Source organism: Cebus imitator, unplaced genomic scaffold (assembly GCF_001604975.1).
Source record: "Cebus imitator isolate Cc_AM_T3 unplaced genomic scaffold, Cebus_imitator-1.0 Scaffold236, whole genome shotgun sequence".
Lineage (NCBI taxonomy): Eukaryota > Metazoa > Chordata > Mammalia > Primates > Cebidae > Cebus > Cebus imitator.
In genome coordinates, this window is record NW_016107551.1 from 2,452,392 (window position 1) to 2,473,681 (window position 21,290).

At 39.3% G+C, this 21,290-nt stretch overlaps 1 protein-coding gene across 23 annotated transcripts in view; it reads left to right on the forward strand.

Annotated features, from left to right (window-relative positions):
* Positions 1–7,744: 7,744 nt before the first annotated feature.
* Positions 7,745–21,290, forward strand: part of TCF4 (transcription factor 4) — a 369,465-nt gene continuing 355,919 nt past the window's right edge. For 3 of the 23 annotated variants that reach the window (XM_017498000.2, XM_037727660.1, XM_037727662.1), the window contains exons 1-2: positions 9,454–9,550; positions 12,183–12,255. In XM_017498000.2, coding sequence (XP_017353489.1) covers positions 12,183–12,255 — 73 coding nt within the window. In that variant the 5' untranslated portion in view covers positions 9,454–9,550. Of the gene's footprint in view, positions 8,291–8,968; positions 9,551–10,447; positions 10,540–11,426; positions 11,729–11,774; positions 11,816–12,182; positions 12,256–21,290 lie in introns of those variants that run through there. The other 20 variants (XM_037727661.1, XM_037727668.1, XM_037727670.1 and 17 more) reach the window with 13 other exon arrangements.

A 21,290-nucleotide genomic window follows, 5' to 3' on the forward strand; every position in this document is an offset into this window, starting at 1 on the left:
TTTTAGTAAAGACAGGGTTTCACCATGTTGGCCAGGCTGGTCTTGAACTCTTGACCTCAGGTGATCCATCTACCTTAACCATCTCCTTTTCTTTAGGGGGAAGGGAAGGGGAAAGATGGCTCTTGGGTTTGAAATATAATGCAGTTTGAGAAGAAATAGAATGCAAAGATGATTAGCTTTCTTTTCTCCTCTCCATTATGATCCCATAATAGGCTTCATGAATACACTTGCTAGCAAAGCAATGAGGCCCAGTGCATTAGTCTGTTCTCACATTGCTGTAAGAAACTACCTGAGACTGGGTAATTTATGAAGAAAAGAGGTTTAATTAACTCACAGTTCCACAGGCAGTACAGGAAACATGGCTGGGGGGGGGGCATCAGGAAACTTACAATCATGGCAGAAGGTATAGGGGAAGCAGACACATCTTTATATGGCAGAGCAGGAGAGAGAGCGAGTGAAGGGGGAGGTGCTGCACACTTTTAAACAACCAGATCTCGTGAGAACTCACTCACTATTATGAGAATAGCAAGAAGGAGTCTTCCCCCACGATTCAATCACCTCCCAGCAGGCCCCTTCTCCAACACTAAGGATTATAGTTTGACATGAGATTTGGGTGGGGACACAGAGCCATCTACTTGAGCAGTGTCTATAAACATTTTTCATGATACTCTAATATGCATGTACTACACTGTATACTAAACAACTCAAACAATTAAGAGTATTGCTGATTTAACATTTAAATCAGAAATACTCTTGTTATGATGCATGTTAGTATTTTCTGTTATGCAATTTCACTTCAAACAAACAAAAAGTTGATCCACATCAATTTCATGATCATTGAAGGAATGTGTTCTCAGGCACATCTGATCACTGCTGTCACATGCATGATTCTAAAGGTTCCATGCATTGTGAAAAAAAAGCTAATGGATCCAAACTTCCTGAGTTTTAACATTTTAATTGACATATGAAAAATGTGACATTAATGCATATATATCCTAATTGCTAGGTTATGATTGTTGAATGCACTAAGTGCTCTTGCCAGTATTTTATATTTAATCTGATATAATAATTTTATGACAGAGCAGTATACTCTTTTAATAGATGAGAAAAGAGAGGCTTAGAGGTATAGGTCCAAGGTCATACAGCTGCTTATGGTAGAGCTGAGATTTAAACAATTCTGCTTACAGCTCAGTGATATGTGCTGTGGCTTTAAGTCACAACCAATGCAGGGAAGATTTGTATGTGCTGATTTTTTAAAATTTTTTATTCTATTTTTTGAGATGGAGTCTCATTCTGTCAACCAGGTGTAGTGCAGTGGTGCCATCTCAGCTCACTGCAATCTCTGCCTCCCGGTTTCAAGCTATTCTCCAGCGTCAGCCTCCCAAGAAGCTGGGATTATAGGCACATGCCATCACTCCAGGCTAATTTTTATATTTTTAGTAGAGATGGGGTTTCATCATGTTGGCCAGGCTGGTCACGAACTCCTGACCTCAATTGATCTGCCAACCTCGGCCTCTCAAAGTGTTGGGATTATAGGTGTGAGTCACCACACTCGGCCTGCATATGCTTCTTTTTACACTTGCAGCACAGGCAAGGGAGAACAAGACCACCAAGGTACAGACAAAATGCTCTCTAGTCTACAACTTTATTTCTTCTCTGGATCTCTATTCTGGCCCTAGTCTCCCACTCTGCAAGTCCTCCAAAAAAAAAAAAAAAAAAAGACAAAACCCTTAAAATAGACACCCAGACTGCAACAGAAAAAACAGTTTTATGATTAGGAGGAAACTTCTAGAAGGCTAGTACTAAATTTTGTTCAGTCTTCTTTACCAAAATTCCAGGGACACTCAGAATGAAAGATTGTCAAAATTTTATGTTTTTCCTTTTCCTTTTCCTAACCCCCAAACCATCTGAAAGCAGGCAAGATCTAAATTCTACCCTGTATGTGTCTAAGTCTAGTAGGAAAGGTTTATTATCTTAAATGTCAATCTGTTGTATATGACTTGATTTCCAAAATTGCTTAATTTTCTGGGTCATTCCTGGAAGAATATTTATGCACTATGCAGTATGTTGGGTCTTAAGGATACAAAGACCTGCTCTTCACCTTTAAAAAGAGAACATGCACTGAAAACAGAGAACATAATAAACCAATAATTGTGCACAGTGGGACCCATGCAGAAATAATGGTACAAGGTGTTGAGGAAAGACAAGTGAATTGAATCATAATCCTGCCAAGGCAGAATTTTGAAATTTCCTACTTTTAGATGTTTTGGGGGCTTGGGGAAAGAAAAGGGAAAAATGCATCTTTGACAATCTTTCATTCTTAGTGTCCATGAAGTTATATTAATTTAAATAAGACTCAAAAGATTTAGTGGCAGCCGCAGAGAAGGCTCTTTCTAATCATAAAACTGTTTTCTCTGTTGCAGTCTGAGTGTTCTATTTTAAGGGTTTTGTCATTTTTTGGAGGACTTGGAGAGTGGGAGAGTAGGGCAGAAATGGAGATCCAGAGAAGAAATGAGGTTGTCAGCCAGAGAGTATTTTGTTTGTACCTGGGTGGTCTCGCCTTCCTTGTGTGTGCTGCAAGTTTAAAGTTCAGCATGTGCTGATTTTCCCTGCAGCTGGCCATGACCTAAAGCCATGGCACATGTCACTGGGCTGTAAGCAGAAGCACAGTACACCTGTATTTAAATCTCAGCTCTGCCGTATGCAGCTGCGTCATCTGGGGCAATTCACTGTAACTCCAAGCTTCAGTCTCCTCCTCTGTAAAATGTTAAAATGTCATAATAGTGAAGCAGTACAATGACAGCCGCTTGTATTGTATTAATAATAATGAAGACACTGTCCCCATGGCTTGGTAAAGTAAGGCAATTATCCCACTTATATCTTTAGGGTCTAGAACTTAAGTGACAGGAGTCAGCAGCCTTCGGGAAATCAAACTCACCAGTAACATTCATTAACAATGAAATCAAGCTAAAATGAAACCCCGAGAAAAACTGATTTGAAAAAATATAAAAGCTGTGCTCTTCAGGGTAAAGTGTGCATCTTGAGGGTACAGAGTCTTCATTCACGTATTTAACAAACAGTTACTGAATACCTTATGTGTGCCAGGCACACATGTGTGGTGGGTGTAGTGGCCAAGATTTGGAGTGGACAAATCTTCATTTACTCTGGCATCATGGAGTCTGATGAGGGAGACGGGCAACGTAAAAGGAAATGCATTAACATTGAACATTCGGATCCTCGTTGGGCAAAGTGCCTCTAAGCTAATGTTATGGCAGAGAATAATATGATCGAGGGCTTTAGACAGAATAGTTAGGAAGGTCTGTAGGAGGAGGTGATGTTTAAGCTGAGACCAGAAGGATGGATGACATGGAGTTAGCCTTGTGAACAGCGAGGGAAAGAATTAAGAGACCAGCATATGCAAAGGCCCTGGGGTGTGTAGGACTGTGTGTATCATAAATCTGTGGACTTCTTTCACACAAACTGTCTGAAGCTCTCCCCATCCCTCTTGTCAGCTGCCTTTCTGACTCAGACTTACAGTGTGAGTAGGGCTCCAGATTGAGGTCCTAACTGGTTACACCCATTTGACATATCAACCTAAAAATATGCTGGAACAGTCTTCCCTTTCCACACATCTGTAACAGGCTGTATCTTGCTTACTGTGACTTAGCCATTCAATCAAAACAGACCTTGACATTTATCTCATTCTGATTTTTTTTTTTTTTTTGCCTATATTTTTGCCTCGGGTCCTGAGAGAATAGCTGCTGACACAATGTAGATGCTCAAAAATTACCTGATACATCTTTGGATGAATTTCATTAGAGCATCAGAGAGCTACTTGTTGTTGTTTGTGGCTCTATTTGCTTGTTTATTTTAACACAGGTTGGACTTTTGGGGGCTTGGGGAAAGGAAAGGAAAAAATGTATCTTTGACAATCTTTCATTCTTCGTGTCCATGAAGTTACATTACATTTGAGAACAAACTGGATCGAATTTGAAGGAGAATGAATGGTATGGTGTTCTGGATTACCAGAGGGCTGCCTGGCTCTGCCGCTCATTAACAACATGACCTTGGACCAGTCATCCCACTTGAGCCCTGACATTCTCAACTACAAATCAAGGCTTTGGTCCAAGTATCCTTCAACATACCATTTTTTTTTTTCTATGAATGCATGAGGTATCAATATTTGCCACTCCTTCCATACTACTGTGAAAGAAGTGTGATCTTTTGGCATTAACTCAGCTCATGCAATAATGATGTCTTACATTTGATAGAAATTTGTCGTTTACAAAGCACCTTGATTTACACTATCTCATTTGATTTTAACAAGTCATGTAAGGTATTTAAGATAGCTATACTTTTTTTTTTTACATCTGACATAATGTGAAACTTGCCCAAGGTCACAAAGAGATAGAAAAGAGCATGAATGACACACTTGTCTGTACTGTCCTGTTATAGGCGGCACAATGAATCAGACAGGGTCTCTATCATGTGGGAGTGAAGCAAATTTTTTTTTAGTTTACCCCCTAGAATAGCAGTCACTACTTTAGAAAAAAAAACTTTTTTTTTTTCTTTGAGACAGAGTCTTACTGTGTCACTGAGGCTGGAGCACAGTGGCATGATCTTGGCTCATTGAAAACTCCACCTCCTGGGTTCAAGTAGTTCCCTTCCTCAGCCTCCTGAGTAGCTTGGATTATAGGCACCCACCACCACACCTGGCTAATTTTTATACTTTTAGTAGAGACAGGGTTTCACCATCTTGGCCAGGCTGGTCTTGAACTCCTGACCTCGTGATCCACCCACCTTGGCCTCCAAAAGTGCTGAGATTACAGGAATGAGCCATTGCAGGCGGCCTAGAAAAAATGTTAATGACAGTTTTGACAATGTTGCAATTTAAAGAATCTTTTTTTGAGTTAAGTTCTTTAGCAGTAAGGATCAAGAAGTACTTAGGTTAGCTCACCTGGGGAAGGGGAACATTACAGGCATGAGCAATCTCATGGGCAGGGGCTACTGCACTCCTCCTAGTAATTGGGAAAGAATATCTAGGCATTTCCTCCTAGGACTTAATTGTTTGTCTTCTGTTCATGGAACTCCCAAGACCATTCTCTCTTATCTGAAGACCAGCTTCCTCTGCTTACTCATGGTTCTGCTTTCCCTATAACCATGGCTCTCACATGGCTTAGCTTGCTGGGACCAGGTCTGGCCAGCTGACAAGATGTGTCCGATCCATCATTCACCATAGTCCATGGTCAATCTCTTCCTGTTTTTGCTCCTGGAGCCCAATCTGCTTGGGCTGGTCTGACTGGGGCAAGATGGAGTCATGTGACACCCCAAACAAGTTCTACCTTGCTATGAGCTGGATTTTTACGTCCCCTCCAAAATTCAGTTGAAACCCTAATTCTCAATGTACTAATATTAGGATATGGGGTCTTTGGTAGATAACTAGTGTTAGCGGAGATCACGAAGGTGGAGCCTCCATGATGGCATTAGTATTCTCACAAGAAGAGGAAGACAGATCAAAGCTTTTTCTCCACCATGTGATAATTCAGTGAGAAGGTAGTCATTTGCAAGCTGGGAAGAGAGCCCTCTCTAGAACTTGACCATGGACACCCTGATGTCAGACTTTGTAGCCTCCAGGGGTGTGAAAAACAAATGTCTGCTGTTAAAGTCATCCAGTCTGTGGTATTTGGGCCAGCCTGAGTTGACTAAGACATACCTCTATATCAGGATTTATGAACAGGTTCCTAGGCAAGGGAGTCTGCAAACTGAAGAGGCACCCCAAAGTACCTACTACCCCTCCTTTTTAATTTAGGTTTCACAGGATCCTCTTGGTTCTCCTTTTCTTAGGAGCCTCCAATCTTCTAAGTATAACTGGAAAGTACTTAGCTTTGACAAGAAAAAAAAAAAAAAAAGAAAAAGAAAGAAGACAGAACACCTACATTTGTCCCTGAAATTAAAAATACAAGTGATAGTTCCATGGTTTTCTGATTGTACGTTAAAAAAATAAACAAGCAACTAGACTAGCAATCGGATACCTTTAGATCCCAAGCCTCATCCTATCACTGGTTTCTGGATAGATCATTTAGTGTTCTTGAAATTCAGTGGAATGAGGAGTCATAAAAACCTAAAAGCTAGAAGGGGCTTTATTGGATTATCTAATCTGACCTCTGGATTTTACAGCAAAAGACATTGACATTGGGCCTTAGGTCACAGAATGATTGGAGGTAGAGCCAGTGGAATATTTCTCCTAACCCAACGTTTGTGATCTTTTCATTGCATCATCTAAGCAGAGCCTGCAGGGGTTAACTCTGAGAATTGGGGATAATGCTTGTGATAATGCAACATTAAGTAGTGTCTAAATGTAAAATATTAAGATGAGAGAACATGGAATGAGGATGGAAGACAGGAATCTTCACAATGTGTGAATGTATAGGAAACAACCAATAAATGTCCTAATTCTTGTTCTGTAAAAACTTACATGTAAATAAAAGATTCCTGAAATTGATCTGAACTCTTATTGCCACAAACTTTTATCAGCAAATGGAGATTAGGATGTTCCCTCTGCCAGATGGCATAAGAACATGGTTGAATGTGGACTGTGATCACAGATTGTCTGGTTTCAAAGGTGGGCTCTGTCACTCAGTATAGCTGTGTGACTTAGCCAAGTTTGTACCACTTACTAAACTTCTGCCCTGGGTCAAGCTACTCAATTTTACTTGCTTCTATTTCCCAATATACAAAAGAGGGTAGTAACACGTACTCCATAGGGTTATTCTTAGGCTTAAAGTAGCCAATATTTGCGAAATTCTGACAACAGTGTTTGGCATATAGTAAACACACTATATGTGTTACCTGTCATTATTATTACTTGCTTTTCTGTTGCAAGGAATAAAAGCTATTCTTTTAGAGTAGGGAAATTTCCATTTAAAATTCCATTGGCTATGTTAGTGGTATCAGTTGATTTAGCAACAAATTAAGAGATGGAAAGGAATTCTTTCTTTCCTGCTGGCTTCATCTTTATCTGTATCCACTACAAATTTCGTAAAGTGGGCATTGCTATTTGCTTTTCACAGACCAGAAAACAGGCTAGAGAAGGTAACTGCTTGGCCAGAAACGGAAGTTGAGTCAGTCACGGTTTATGGTACAAACTACATTTGAGTCTACAAAGCAATAGATGAAGGTCTTCTCCAAGGGAAGACCTTCTGGACTTAGTTTTCACACTTCCAGGGACTTATAAAAAGATAGGGTGGGGAGAGATCCCATATCCCTCTTCCAGCCTAGGACCAACTTGGCTCAGAGGCCTTTTCCCATGCCACCCAAGGCTCCTTGAGAAATCTGGCTCCACAAAGTGGGGAAACTCAGGGTCGGGCTTGCTGAGAGCGAGGCCAGCCCGGTCTTCCACGAGCCTTTCTCAGGGAGACCTGGGGAGATCTCACTTTCCTGCGGAAGTCTGTGGAGTTTAATTTGTAAATTTATGCCGAAACTACACTTTTGTGTCAAAGAGCAAGGACGGCCAAAAAGCGGAAACACCAAGAAGAGCGCAGGCAAATGGGGCCTGCGAACGACCTCGGCCTTGGGAACTCCCGCAGTGCCGCCCCCCGCGCGACGCCCACCGGAGCCCGGCCACCCGCCTCCGCTCCCGGAGGAGGCGTGGTCGACGCGCGCCGCCATCTTGGGCGCCTCTCTAGGCGCTCTGTTTACCACTCTATGGTCGCCCGCTCCCGCCCCGCCCCTTCCCAGTCATTGTCTGGAGGAGCAGCCGCGGCCGCAGCGCCTTCTCTTTATAAGCCCGCAGTTCCCGGATGTGAATGGATTACAATGTATCTTTCAGGGAAACCTATTATTATCAATGTGACTCCACGGGGGAGTCAATGGTGATGATGATGATGAGGAGGATGATGATGATGAGACACCTCTAAACTTGGAACAAGTTTAAGACTTTATGAGAGGAGAAGAAAAAAAACCACCACCAAGATTTGTTTGAGGAAAAATTATAACTATCCTGTTGATTTTTTTTTTTATAAACAATAAGAAAAGTTGTTGGATTTTTTTTTTAATGATTTCTTTCTTGGGGGAGGGAATTTTGTTGCAGTTTTATGGTGGAAAATGCAAAAACCAGAGCCAGGTGCATAATCTTGTTATCTGTGGATATCCCTGGAGCAGGACTGAGTACCAGTTAAAATACTTTTTGGGGATACACATGTGAGATACTAAGTACTTGCAGAAGATTTTTGTCTCTCTTTTTAAAGTCTCTTTCCTTGGAATATTGTGAGAATATTTGTGGCCATTTAAGGTAACGTTTCAATTTGCCGTCAGAGTAAACTGTTTGTAATTGAATTTAATTTTCAAAATGTCGATCCCGATGTTTTATTAAAACAAAAGGAACAACCTATTAAATAATTGCCAGTGGGAAAAAGTGTGTGCATGCATTTTGCGTATGTACTCGCACATCTAGCAATACCAGGGTTTGTAGAATGTGTTTTTGTTTTTGTTTTTAAACACACGTTAAAATAGCGTATGTTGCATATCTGGTTAAAGCACGCTTGTTATTACGAAACGATAGAATTATGAAGCTTAATTTTTATTTTAAAAAGTGATGTGAAAAAGTATGTTTTAAGAGCATGCAGGGCCTATAATGGTAAATGTTGAATTAAAAACTTACAGTGCTGGCGAACAGGGACTTAGCGTGCCTAGGAACTCAAGTGCAAAAACAAAACAACATCCACCCCCAAAAATTGCCCTTTTTTTTTTTTTTCGAAGTTTGCAGCTATACTATTCTGTGACTTAAAAGGGAGGGGAAAGAAAGTATGCAATTCAGATTTCGCCCCCAACGCAAAACTACCGAAACGAAAATCTCCCCAGCAAAATATGGCTTGATTTACAGGCGAAAAAGAAAAATATTGTTCCTCTTGGCAAAGTCTTTTTGCATCACGTGTATTTGCAGCCTAGTATAAACTTGCTTTGCCGTGTGTGGATGTGTGAGTGAGAGGGAACGCGAGTAAGAGAAAGAAGTGAGGGGATGTAAACTCGAATAAATTTCAAAGTGCCTCCGAGGGATGCAACGGGCAAAAACTGAACTGTTCAGGCTTCAGATTGTAACTGACGATCTGAGGAAAAATGAGGTGCTCGATGAATTTTCGTTTGTATTTTTTGGCGAGGCGGGGGAGGTGTTGAGATTTTTTTTTTTTCCTCGGGGTGGGTGCGAGGGGGGATGCATCCCAGCCAGCCCGACCCGGAGCGAGCCGCGTCTCCCCGCCGGAGCCCCCCCACCCATTTCTTTGCTGAACTTGCAATTCCGTGCGCCTCGGCGTGTTTCCCCCTCCCCCCTTCCCTCCGTCCCCTCCCCTCCCCGGAGAAGAGAGTTGGTGTTAAGAGTCAGGGATCTTGGCTGTGTGTCTGCGGATCTGTAGTGGCGGCGGCGGCGGCGGCGGCGGGGAGGCAGCAGGCGCGGGAGCGGGCGCAGGAGCAGGCGGCGGCGGTGGCGGCGGCGGTTAGACATGAACGCCGCGTCGGCGCCGGCGGTGCACGGAGAGCCCCTTCTCGCGCGCGGGCGGTAGGTACCGGCGCCGGCGGGGCTCGGCGGGGCGGAGGCGCCCGGCGGCTCGGGGCTCGGGCTCGGCGGCCCCGCACGCGGCTCCGCGCCTCCCGCGCCGCGGGCTCCCGGCGCCCGGCGCTCCCAGAAGAGACACCCCTTCCCCTCCCGCCGCTTCCCTCCCCCTCGCCGCCAGCAGCCCCCCCGCCCCTCCCCGCAGTGCCCCCTCGGAGGGACCGAGGACTTTGCCAGGGGCCTGACTTTAATTTTTATAACCCCTTTCTTTCACAAATTAGGGTGCTGGACAATTACGGGACCCGACCCTCCACTCCGCTCCCCCCCCCGCCCTGTCACCCTACCCCTCCCCCTTTGGACGTGTTTTCACTCCGGAGACGCTCGTCTTTAATTTCTTGATAGCTACTTTGAAAAGCGGAGGGGAGTGGTGCGTGCGAGTGTGTGTGCGTGTGCGAGTGTGAGTGTGCGAGGGGGGTGGGGTGCAGGGTGGGGGGAAAGTTGAGACCGGATCGTTCTCAGTAGTTTCTCTTTTCTCTGTGATCCATTCATTTCTCGCTCTACCTCCTGTTGCATAAAATGATGCGCTGAAGAGCGGCTTTTTTTTTTCTTTCCCGGATTTGGTTTTATAGTGGATGTTACCAGTTTGATCGTCTCTTTGGAAATACAATATCGCTTTTTCTCCTTTTTTTTTTTCCTTTTTTGCTATTGCTGCCTATTCCATCTTAAAAAAACAAAACCAAACCCAATCCAAACAACAAGTCTCCCATCCCTTCCTCCTTTCCACCTTAATCCCACCCGCCCCCACGTCCCCACCCCCAACCCCCCAGTCTCCAAAAATCCGATTGTGTTTTCTCCAAGGATTGGGACTGGATTTTCTGATTGCGGTTATTTCCATGTTTCTAGGTTTGTGTGATTTTGCTAAAATGCATCACCAACAGCGAATGGCTGCCTTAGGGACGGACAAAGAGCTGAGTGATTTACTGGATTTCAGTGCGGTAAGAAAGAACGGTGGAAACTAACAACAGCTGTGAAAAAAAACAAAACAAAAACCCAAACACTTCAGCTAGAGACCAGTAGTAATCTAAAGGACAGGAATAATTTTAAACTGGCTGAATCCTTGGTAAATATGAAGGTCTTTTGGACAAGTTTTTAACTATAATTTTGGGGTGTGATGGAAGATTCAGGCTTCTTTTTTTTTTTTTTTTTTTTTTAGTTTTATTACTGGCCTTGAATTCCCTACCCACTGATTATCCCAAATAATGGAATCTCACCCCAGTGGAAAGCAAAAATAGACACCCCTAAAAGTAAACCACCCCTAAAACTTGGCCATGTCTGAACATTGAGAGTACTTTGCACACTACTCTTCGTTTTATTTATGGTTTTTGGAAATGGAAAATAGAAGATAGGAGACCCAGATGTCTCTTTAAAGTTTTAAGCTGATGATGCTTTGGAGCTGATGATGCTTTGGATTAGTAGGACCTGTTAGTTACATCTTACCTCCTAGTTGCATCTTTTCCTGGGATTCTTAAAAGTAGTATGAATATGCTGAACATACATTCTTTAGAACCTTTTGGACTGTTTTGGTAAATTTCGTAGTCGTGAGATCAGCACAAAACGGAACTTAACACACTTGTGGAGTTTTACGGCTGTACTTGATCCTTCTCCATCCCTTTGCTTCCCTTTCCTAAACCAAGTCCCAGACATGTCAGGGGAATGAATTCATTTTTAATGCCAGATGAGTTTGGTGTAAGATGCATTTGTAAAGCAAAATAAAAAGAATCCACAAAACACACAAATAAAATCCAAACCGCCTTCCAAGTGGGGCTCTTTCATGCTGCTGCTGCTGTTGCTGCTCCTCCTCCTCCTCCTCCTCCTCTTCTTCTAGACCTTCTTTTGGAGAAATGGCTTTCGGAAGTTTTGCCAGGAAACATAGCCCTAGGCAGCTTTGCAGCCCCCTTTCTGCTTATTGCACTTTCTCCATTCGTTCCTTTGCTTTTTGCAGGCTCTGACTCAGGGAAGGTGTGCATTATCCACTAGATACGTCGAAGAAGAGGGAAACCAATTAGGGTCGAAATAAATGCTGAGAGAGAGAGGGAGTGAAAGAGAGTGAGAGTGAGAGAGAGAGAGAGAGAGTCTTGCTTCAAATTGCTCTCCTGTTAGAGACGAAATGAGAATTTAGTGCAGGTGGCACTTTTATTTTTATTTGGGTTCACATATGACAGGCAAATCCTATACGGGATGGAAAGGGACATTGCCACATTTATGGCCAAGGTTTTCAATATAAAACAAACAACTTTTTTCTTCTCCTTGGTGAAACTAGTGTTTTCTAGAGAGGCTGCTGGCTTCCAACCTGAATCTTGATAACATAATGGGGACTGTGTTTGTTCCAAACGTAGTAGTACTGCTTGGCCATCTAATGAACCTGAGGAAAAAGAAAGAACAGAGTGCTAATGGGGGCGGGGGGTGGGATTCGTAATGTTGTTTTTCTTTTAGTTTTAAGTTGGATGGTGATGTATTTTACTGAATAAACCCTTAGCATAAACTCTAAGCTGTTTGGTAACAGTATGAAAGATCTTTCAGGAACTCTGAAGGCACAAATGTCTTCTTTTCAACTGTAATATTTCTTTGTTTCTTTTAGATGTTTTCACCTCCTGTGAGCAGTGGGAAAAATGGACCAACTTCTTTGGCGAGTGGACATTTTACTGGCTCAAGTATGTAAATTTCTTTCTTAGTGTGACGTTAAATGTTCTTAGTTGTTTATTTACTCAATTGTATGTTTTTGGCTGTGTTGAAGTGTTCTGAAAAAGTCATTGAATTTTAGCCTATAATCCTATGGTTATTGCATTACCCATCAGTGGTATAACTTACACAAAATGTTACCTTGTGCAGTTAAAATCAGGTCTTTTTTTTTTTTTAAATCAAGGAAACTCTTTCAAAATTCCATCACTTTATTTAAAAGCAATTTTCTAATATAGTTGTAATCAAACACATGAAGATAAAACCAGTGTTAACCTGGGGAAGAAATTAATGTTTTTTTCAAAATAAGGGGGAAAAAAAATCTTAACATTCATAAAACAGGGAAATCCCTTGTAAATAATATCAGTTATTAGGTACTATATACAATTAACCATTTTAAAGAAATGGACACTTAATTCAGGAGATTAATGCTATGTAGTAAACCATAGCTGTAAATAGCCTCTTGCTAATCTGAGAGGCTAAATATGAATTCATTTATATTTAAAATACCCTTTTTGATGCCTTAGCTGTTTCTTTTCCCTAATCATTTACTTGAGCAATGAATCTTTGCTGTATTTAAAGTGGCAAATCTGGAAGGACTTTTACATTTTATAAATGAAAAATCTTTGGGTGATGCTTAAAAAAGACGCTAGCACTATTCACAAAGGAATCTCTGCACAGTGATTATCTGGCATCTAAGGAGGGGTTTATTACAGGACTATTCGAATATCTCTTATTAAAAGTGCAGACTGAAGATATTCATTTAAAATGTATTTTTTTTAATCCAGTGAATTTCAAATAAGAAAGAGTTCTACATTGTTGCCTGCTATCCTTTAAGTCCAAGGCTTAAATCCATTTATGCTTGTTAAACAGCTGCAGTATTTTAGCAGTTCTGGCAATGGTATATAACAGTACATTAGGCTGAGTACTGTTCTTAAGTCAGACTGGTAAATGTTGACATCTTTTAGCTGTGAGATGCCAGTGAAATTGTCTGTTAACTATGAATATAATTTCACATCTCTTAATATTCAATTGGTGTTATAGCAGTGAAAGAAGTTTGTTCACCTATGTGATTTGTGTAATTGGTATATTTTTATAAAACTAATGGCTTTTAAAAGTTGCTTATTTCCAAATAAGTCCTCTCTCCTTCTGCTGGCCCCCCCTAAATTTAGGGAATTTGTTTTTCTATAACTTGTTTTAAAAAATATGAGGTGCCTCTTGTATTTTTATTTTAGTTTTTTGGTACACATGGATTAAAAGGATCATTGACAATATGTTTGTGTTTTACTATCCTGGATCTTGTTATGTTTTCCACTTAGGGACTTGGGACAGTTTTTATATTAGTATTATATCTTTTAAATTTCTGTATGGTATCCTCTGCAACTTTTAAGATGGAAAATATTAATATGTATGTTTGACATAAAGGTAAGGACAAGTATCTTTTGTGGCCAAATTAATTTTTCATGTTAGACAATATCAAAACAGTATCTCTGACAGTAATTTTTATGACTTAAAAAATGTGTATTCAGTTTAAATCTAAAAGTAGGTTTTGTCAGACAGGCACAGAGATAGACTACTTTTAAAGTCAATGCTAAAAAACGAGTTTGCAATGTTGTGAAAACGTATTTATAATAACAAGAATATTACTTTAGATATAATTTAATAAAGTAAGGTGTTTAGAAATATGAGTTTGTGTTGCATTTAAAAATGACAACTGTTTGATCCATTTTCTGTGTTCACATTTAAATAAAGTCCTTGCTGTGATGTTTAAATGTTTATAGAGAGTACAGGTTTGATAAGTTGAATATGTATTAATGCATTTTGTTAAGAGATCATATACCAAAACTTACAGTTTTTAAGACAGTTACACACACACACACATGCATGCATGCAAACCTGGAGAGAGACTTCACTCTTAGTAAGTCATGTTACACTACTTCTAATGCATACACAGTGATTATTTTTAAGGTGTGGAACTTCAAATTACATTGTACCATAAGTGGTGTTTTCAGGACCAGATGTTTACTTGTAAGGGTAAAAAGTGTAATGGTCCTTTTATTCTGGCTTCCTGATTGAAAATGCAGGGTATTCATTTCATGTAGTATGATGGTGACTATAATATGTAGGGTACAGATTGGAGTGTTCAATTTCCCTCTATCAAGATATATTTGAACACAGGGCTATTAAGGAAACGGGTTATATTTCCACTTAAAAGAGTTAAACCTTTTTTAACACGTTTTAAAATCATGAAAACTACATTTTGCCCTTTAATTGGAAGAATTAACTAGGAAACTTTGGAGAGAGAAATAATTTTCTAAATTTACTTCAAGATAATATCCATTGTCCTGAGTGGACTCAGATGTCCCTTTCATGGGTTGCTTTGAAACTTGGATCTGGGAAAGAAAGCTCTAAACTACAAGTAAACTGTTTCTATTTGAAAGATCAGCTATAGTTGTTCAAAGTGACGCATGGTAATAATTCATGCTTAAAGTTCCTCATAGCTTTTGATTCCATTAATATAGGATGCTCTATAGTGATTTGCAATGTGAGAATAAAAATAAAGTATGGCCATATTCCCTTTAATCTTTCATTTCACAAACATGGTTTTTCCTTCCACCTTAAGAAATGGTGAGGCTGCTAGAGAGAATGGAATGTAACCTGAGCTACAGCCTGACATTCCCAGGGAGCATTTTTCACATGAAAGGCTTTTGTCAACCCAGGAAAGGACTAGCAGTTTTTGTTTGATGTTTGCAGGTGTTCAGCAGAAAGCACTAAAACAATTCAGCCATGATGGTTCAGAGCTTCCATAACCTTAACAGGGAAAATTGGTGGGCTCTGGAATTATTTTTAAGAAATAGTTATAACCTATATGGTAACTTAAATAAAGGGATTTAATATCCGTTATAGCATTGATCTCAAAACAAACCAAAAGCATCCACATGCCTGGATAATTGGAAGATGACTCTCATTGAAAAGTAGGATGCCTAAGTTACCAAAAATAGAAAATAATTTAAAGTATCTATAATTTATTGATGAATATGGGCTTGATTTTCTGATATAGCAAAAGGACAGTTTATTTGGTTACCTTTGACTCTTGGAGGAAAAGATAAACATAATAGCTTTGGGATCTTTTTAAAAAGTCATTTTAAAATTGGGCCACTAAAGTGATGTATTCTAAAGAACTAGATGAGGTCTGGCCATATCTGTTACACGTATTTACTGCTAGCCTACGACAGACACTATGTCTTTCTCCCTTAGTTTAAAAGTTGAGCTTTTTTCCCTGTAACTGTTTAGTTTTACTGAGGTGTTCAGGTATTGTAAAAAGATTGTCACATGAACGAGTGTTTGAACAATTAAGAGCAGCATTAAAACACACAGCATTTCTGTTGTGGGTCATTTCTGGAAGAAGAAAGTATTGCCTGAAATTTATATAAGCTTGCTAACCTATATCCACGTGACAACAAAAATGATATACCAATTTAGTGAATTCATTGAGGGGGGAAAATAATCAATCCAGTGGGTAGTTTTGTATGATACAGAAAATTCACGTGGTCAGCATCCTGAATGAATTCTGAGTCCATAGTGATGGCATGAAAAAAAAGATTGGTTTCCCCTTAAACGTATTTGTTGAGGAGAGCTACTTAAATTTGTGTGTGTGTGTGTGTGTGTGTGTGTGTGTGTGTGTGTGTGTGAAAACAGCCTTAAAATGGTAAATGGTATAATTCATAAGTGTTCTGTGGCTCTTTATAAAGGGCAGAGTAATTTAATAGGTTAAAAAAAAGTACAGTGGCATTAAAACCATTATGTTAGAATCATAGAATTTTGGGCATAGAAACCCATTAGAAATGTTGCCCAGTGCCTTCATTATACAGGCAAAGAAAACTGAAGCCCAAGATGAGGAGTTCCAAACTGTGCTTTTTATTTGTTATTTCAAAAAACAAGTTTTGATTTGCTAATTCTCTGCGGTCCTGCAAATCCTTTATTGGAAATAACCTTGGTCTCACTGCTGTCTTTCTGTCATTTGTACGGCATAGTGGGGCATGAGGATTAGTGTGCTGATGATATTTGTGCGTAGAAATTCTTCTGTATATGCGTGTGCCTTCTGAAAACTTTTTTAGGTTTGCAGCTGAATTTTGGATTATTGATCATTCTCTTTTACCTGGTCTTCCCTGTGACTGTTTTGCATGATGTTGGGTAAAATAATAGTGCGGGTGAGCACGTCACACTGCTTCTCAGTGTGTTGGAGAGGTGTGCTGTGTACCTTATACCTACTGTATTTTTTAAATACTCACAAGAACCTAGTAAGATGTAAGGATTACTACTCTCCGTATTCATAGCTGAGGAACCTGAGAGCGATGTTAAACAACTTGATCTTAAGACAGCCAATAATGAAATTAGGTTTTGACCTTAAGTTTGTCTAGCCTCAGAGTCCTGAGTTCTACACACACACATACACACAGAGTCTCTCTCTCTCTCTCTCTGTCTCTCACTGTCACTTCACACGGCTCATTTTTTCAAGATTATATAGGCAAACAATGTAATATTGAGGTTTGGCACGAAATGCTATCCAGGATCTTTAGGGTAGATAGCATTTTTAAAAACATGTCTAATGTAACGATGTAAACCATACCCATTATTTTTCCTGCCTTTGTATCTAAATAAGCTACCTTCAAATTTATGGCAGATTTCAGTGTGACTAAATATGTTTTTCTCATATTTTTATTAGTTTTACCAAGAAAATATAGTGGATATTTAAAAAGTTGTGCTTTCATTCCGTTGTGAATTGATAATCTACATGGATGCCAGTGAAAATATTTTGTTATCAATTGTTTTTATGTAGCTAATCAATTCAGAATTTGAAGTAACCAAGCCTGATGTATTAATATCTAAAGAAATAAGGATCTCCTATCTTTAACTATAAAGAAGTTTTACAGTCCATTGTTAGATCTTTGAAATTTAATATTCAAGAACAATACCCTAAATTATGTCTGCATCACTAAAATAAGCACTTCTGAAGGTTTGATATGTCTGTTCCCAGACATGTGCTTAAAATGTTAGATTTTCTAAATTCAGAAGGCAGAAGCAGTACTCTATTTGACACTGACTTAAGTAAATAAAATGCATTAAACAAGCGTGGGGATCCAAGAACTGTTGAAACTGAAATGCTTAACATTTTTGACAGCATCAGCAAATTATCCTTACCCTACTATTGTAATGAGGAAATCACTTAAATAACAGATGAACAGCCAAGTCACATAAACATATATAATAGAACTATGTAATGAAAGTTTATGCTGTTAATTGCTCGAATCTGTCTTAAATGCTTAGAATCATGGAGCAGTAAAGACTGTCATATAAACAGTTTTGTTTTGAGCTTAAAATTATTCCTTTTTGCTTTCATCTGCTATGATAAACAAAGTAATTTTGTAAGCTTTAAAGATCAAACATTTACTCCTAATGGTAAACTACATTTTATATTGGAAGTTTGCAACCTCGTCCAAGTCATAGAGTTGAGTCCTGGTGGCCCCAGGCCTGTGATTTTCAACGTTTAGTATTATGATGCTATTTAGATCTGTTCCCATAAGCCAAGATAACAGATCTTAAGTTGCCTAATAAGGAACATGGTGTGTTTTGAAATGTTCTTCAGTTTACAAGTCTTAAACCAAAATGTTCTTGGCCAAACCTTTAGAATCTATATGTATGTTGAATAAGTCAGATTTTATACAGACATAGCGTGAAAATGAAGCTAAGTAGGAACAGAAAAATCCATGCTTTCTTTATTTTTTTTGTTTTATGAGCTAATTTTTATGGCCAGGTGTTCTTCCAAGTTAATTAGACAGTGCTACATATTAGAAAATGTAAAATATGTTATAGGTTTTTTAAACTGTTATTTTTGTTACTGGTTTCTTATTACTCTAGGTAAAATTTTCACAACTGACCACCAGGTTTATTAGCTTATATGTGAGCTATCCATTTTGTACGCTTGTGGGCCAATTGACTTAAAATAAGGTATACACATGGGTTTTATGTGGATACTTTTGACCCATATCTCTCTTACTGCTTAGGAGAGAGACATAAGAGAAATAATAATTTAATCTTTGGAGAAGTTTAACACTTTGTTATAAGTTATATATAGATAAATAAATAAATAAATAAATATATATATATATATATATATATGTTTATTTATTTATATCAGGCTTGCAGGAATAGTGAAAATGTTGAAAAGGTTGTCATGTTTACTATCATTTCAAAGATAAATAAGGACCCAGTTATTCAGCATATCAGATACCCAGGTGTGTTTAAAATCAGTTTATGTGGATGAATTTCAGGGCTGTAAGAAAGTATTTTATTTAAAGGTGCAGCCACACGATTGATTGTTCAAATGGATGCTTTTGTACTTTTGTGTGACAATTAACATTTAATGAATGACTTTCTAGACTGCCATTGGTGGTAATTACTATATGTAGTTTATTAACTGCAATCCATTGTTGGATGTGCCTTTATTGATTTGTTTTGCAAACACCCCTTCACATGTGCGGCAGTATTTGTAGTTACTTTTTAAAGAACCTGTTTCACTTGCTGATGCTGACATTGCCTCTAAAAATGCTAGTTTATAAATTCTCATGTGCTAGAATGCCTCTTTGATCTGAGTAATTTTAACTGAATTATAAAATCCATCAACTTTCCTGCTATAAAAAGTTTGCATTCAAATCCTTAGGGAATCCCAAAGTAACGACACATATTGTTTTTCAAGGAAATAATTTATGGAAATTTACATTTACAAGGGACTTTAGAGATGCTCTATTATTTTTTAGGTAAGGAGCCAAGGTTCGGGAGGGTTAAAAGTATTATGCCCAAATCATGCAGTTGGTTATTGGCTGTAATAGGACACAAATACACATGTCCTGACCCTCTGGTCAAAGACCTCATGCTGCTTTTAATTAAGGCTTGGACTCAATTCGATGGTACCAACTGCATATTTCTTAAGAAGGGAAAAATGTGTATAATCTACCATTTCTGAACAAAATATTAAAAACTGAGATTGTGAAAGATGAACGTTGTAATCCAGCCTGATTGTCATCACATGTTCTAATTTGGCCAAGGCAGTTGACAAATAACTGTTAAAATGTATTGTGTTATTAAAAATAACAAAGTAAGACCCATGATTAAATATCAGGGCTGTAATTTAATCTCGGGGGTTCTGGTGCTGTTCATAAACCATTTGGCTTTTTTCTGTAACAGATGACGTCAAAATCCAGCTTGATTGAATTATGACCCTGGGTTACAGCAGCACCTGCTGGTGCCTCTTTACTTCGTGGCCTGTCAGCATTTCCATTACAAACTTTTTTTTCCTGACATTTTAAACTTCAGATAGTTAAACTGGACTGATGTTTGGCATATAAACTTTCTGCTCCTTGGGAAAAGACCACTTGCTCAATAAAACAGAGAAGGTGGTGACAAAGCCCCATTACGGATACCCCTTAGAATGTTCTGCTTTGCTTTAATCTTCCATTCATTTAAACATTCTTTTGGAGGGTGCTTAGCTGAATTGCAAGGTATCCAAATGGAAGGTTTTTAATCTCAAATTTCCCATGTGAAGACTTAAGTACAGGGTATTTAGAAGACCGGGAAAGCACAAAAATACCTAGCATCAATGCAGGTGATTGAAACTCTGGATGACCCGGTTTTCATGTGGGGTGTAAAATGCTGAAGAGCAAGCCTTGAAAAACATGCACATTGGCGTACCGTATCCGTAATTGCTTTTATATTCACTTAAGGTATGTAAAAATTGATAATGAAGGGTTAGAAAAGTATCTTTGTTTATATTATTATCTGGAGACTGGTAGCATAGCTTCAGTTTGTCCCCTCGGGTTTTACTATGTTAGGAATGGAGATGGGAAGTTGTTTGCATCTAGTTAGCCAGCTTTTTATCTATCTAGTCTAATCTGATTGATGGATCATCGAATATATATTTTTTAATACCTGCTATGCTCATATCTCCATGTTAGCAATTAGAGGACATAGAGGGCTTTATGGATGAGGGACCATCTCTCAGAGGGCATATATTCTAACACAGGGGTGTTTGTCTTGAGCCACACATAAAATACACTGATAATAGCTGATGAACTAAAAGAAATTTGCAAAAAAAAAATATCTCATAATGTTTTAAGAAAGTTTACGAATTTGTGTTGGGCTTGTGGGTTGGACAAGCTTGTTCTAACAGGAAAAAATAGAAAAGTAAAAATGTAATTAATATCCAGCATTGAGAAGACACAATCATGTGGGAGTTTAGAGACATGAAAACTTATTTCTTGCATGGGAAAATTAATAACGAAGGGTTTGTGGAAAACTCGATTCTAATCCTTGAAGGCATGGTAGAATTTTGACATGTAGGTAGTGAGACTGAGCATGCATGTCAGGATCACTGTGAGCCAAGCACAGATGAAAGAAACTGGAAGGGGTAGATTAAAGAGAGCTTCCAGAAAGAGAAGCTTCTTGGTTCTGCAGTGGAGTCAACTCTGGTCAGACACATGGGATAATTTCCAGGCAAAAACCCCTGTGTTGGGTGCTTTTTATTTTCTTGACTGAGTTTGCGTTTCATTGGGGGGGGGTGTCACGGATTTTAAGCCAGTTCCATCCAAAAATACATATATATTTTTTTGTTTTTGTTTTTTTGAGACAGAGTCTCACTCTGTCACCAGCCTGGAGTGCAGTGGTGCAGTGTCAGCTTATTGCATCCTCTGCCTCTTGGGTTCAAGCGATCCTCTTGCCTCAGCCTCCCAAGTAGCTGGGACTATAGGTGCATGCCACCATGCCCAGCTAACTTTTTGTATTTTTAGTAGAGATGGGGTTTCACCATGTTGTCCAGGATGGTCTCGTGATCTGCCCGCCTTGGCCTCCCAAAGTGCTGGGATTACAGGCACAAGCCACTGTGCCCGGCCCAAAAGCATATATTTTTAATGGTAGTGTCGGAACAAAAATCAAAATTTTTGTGTCCCCAGTTCCA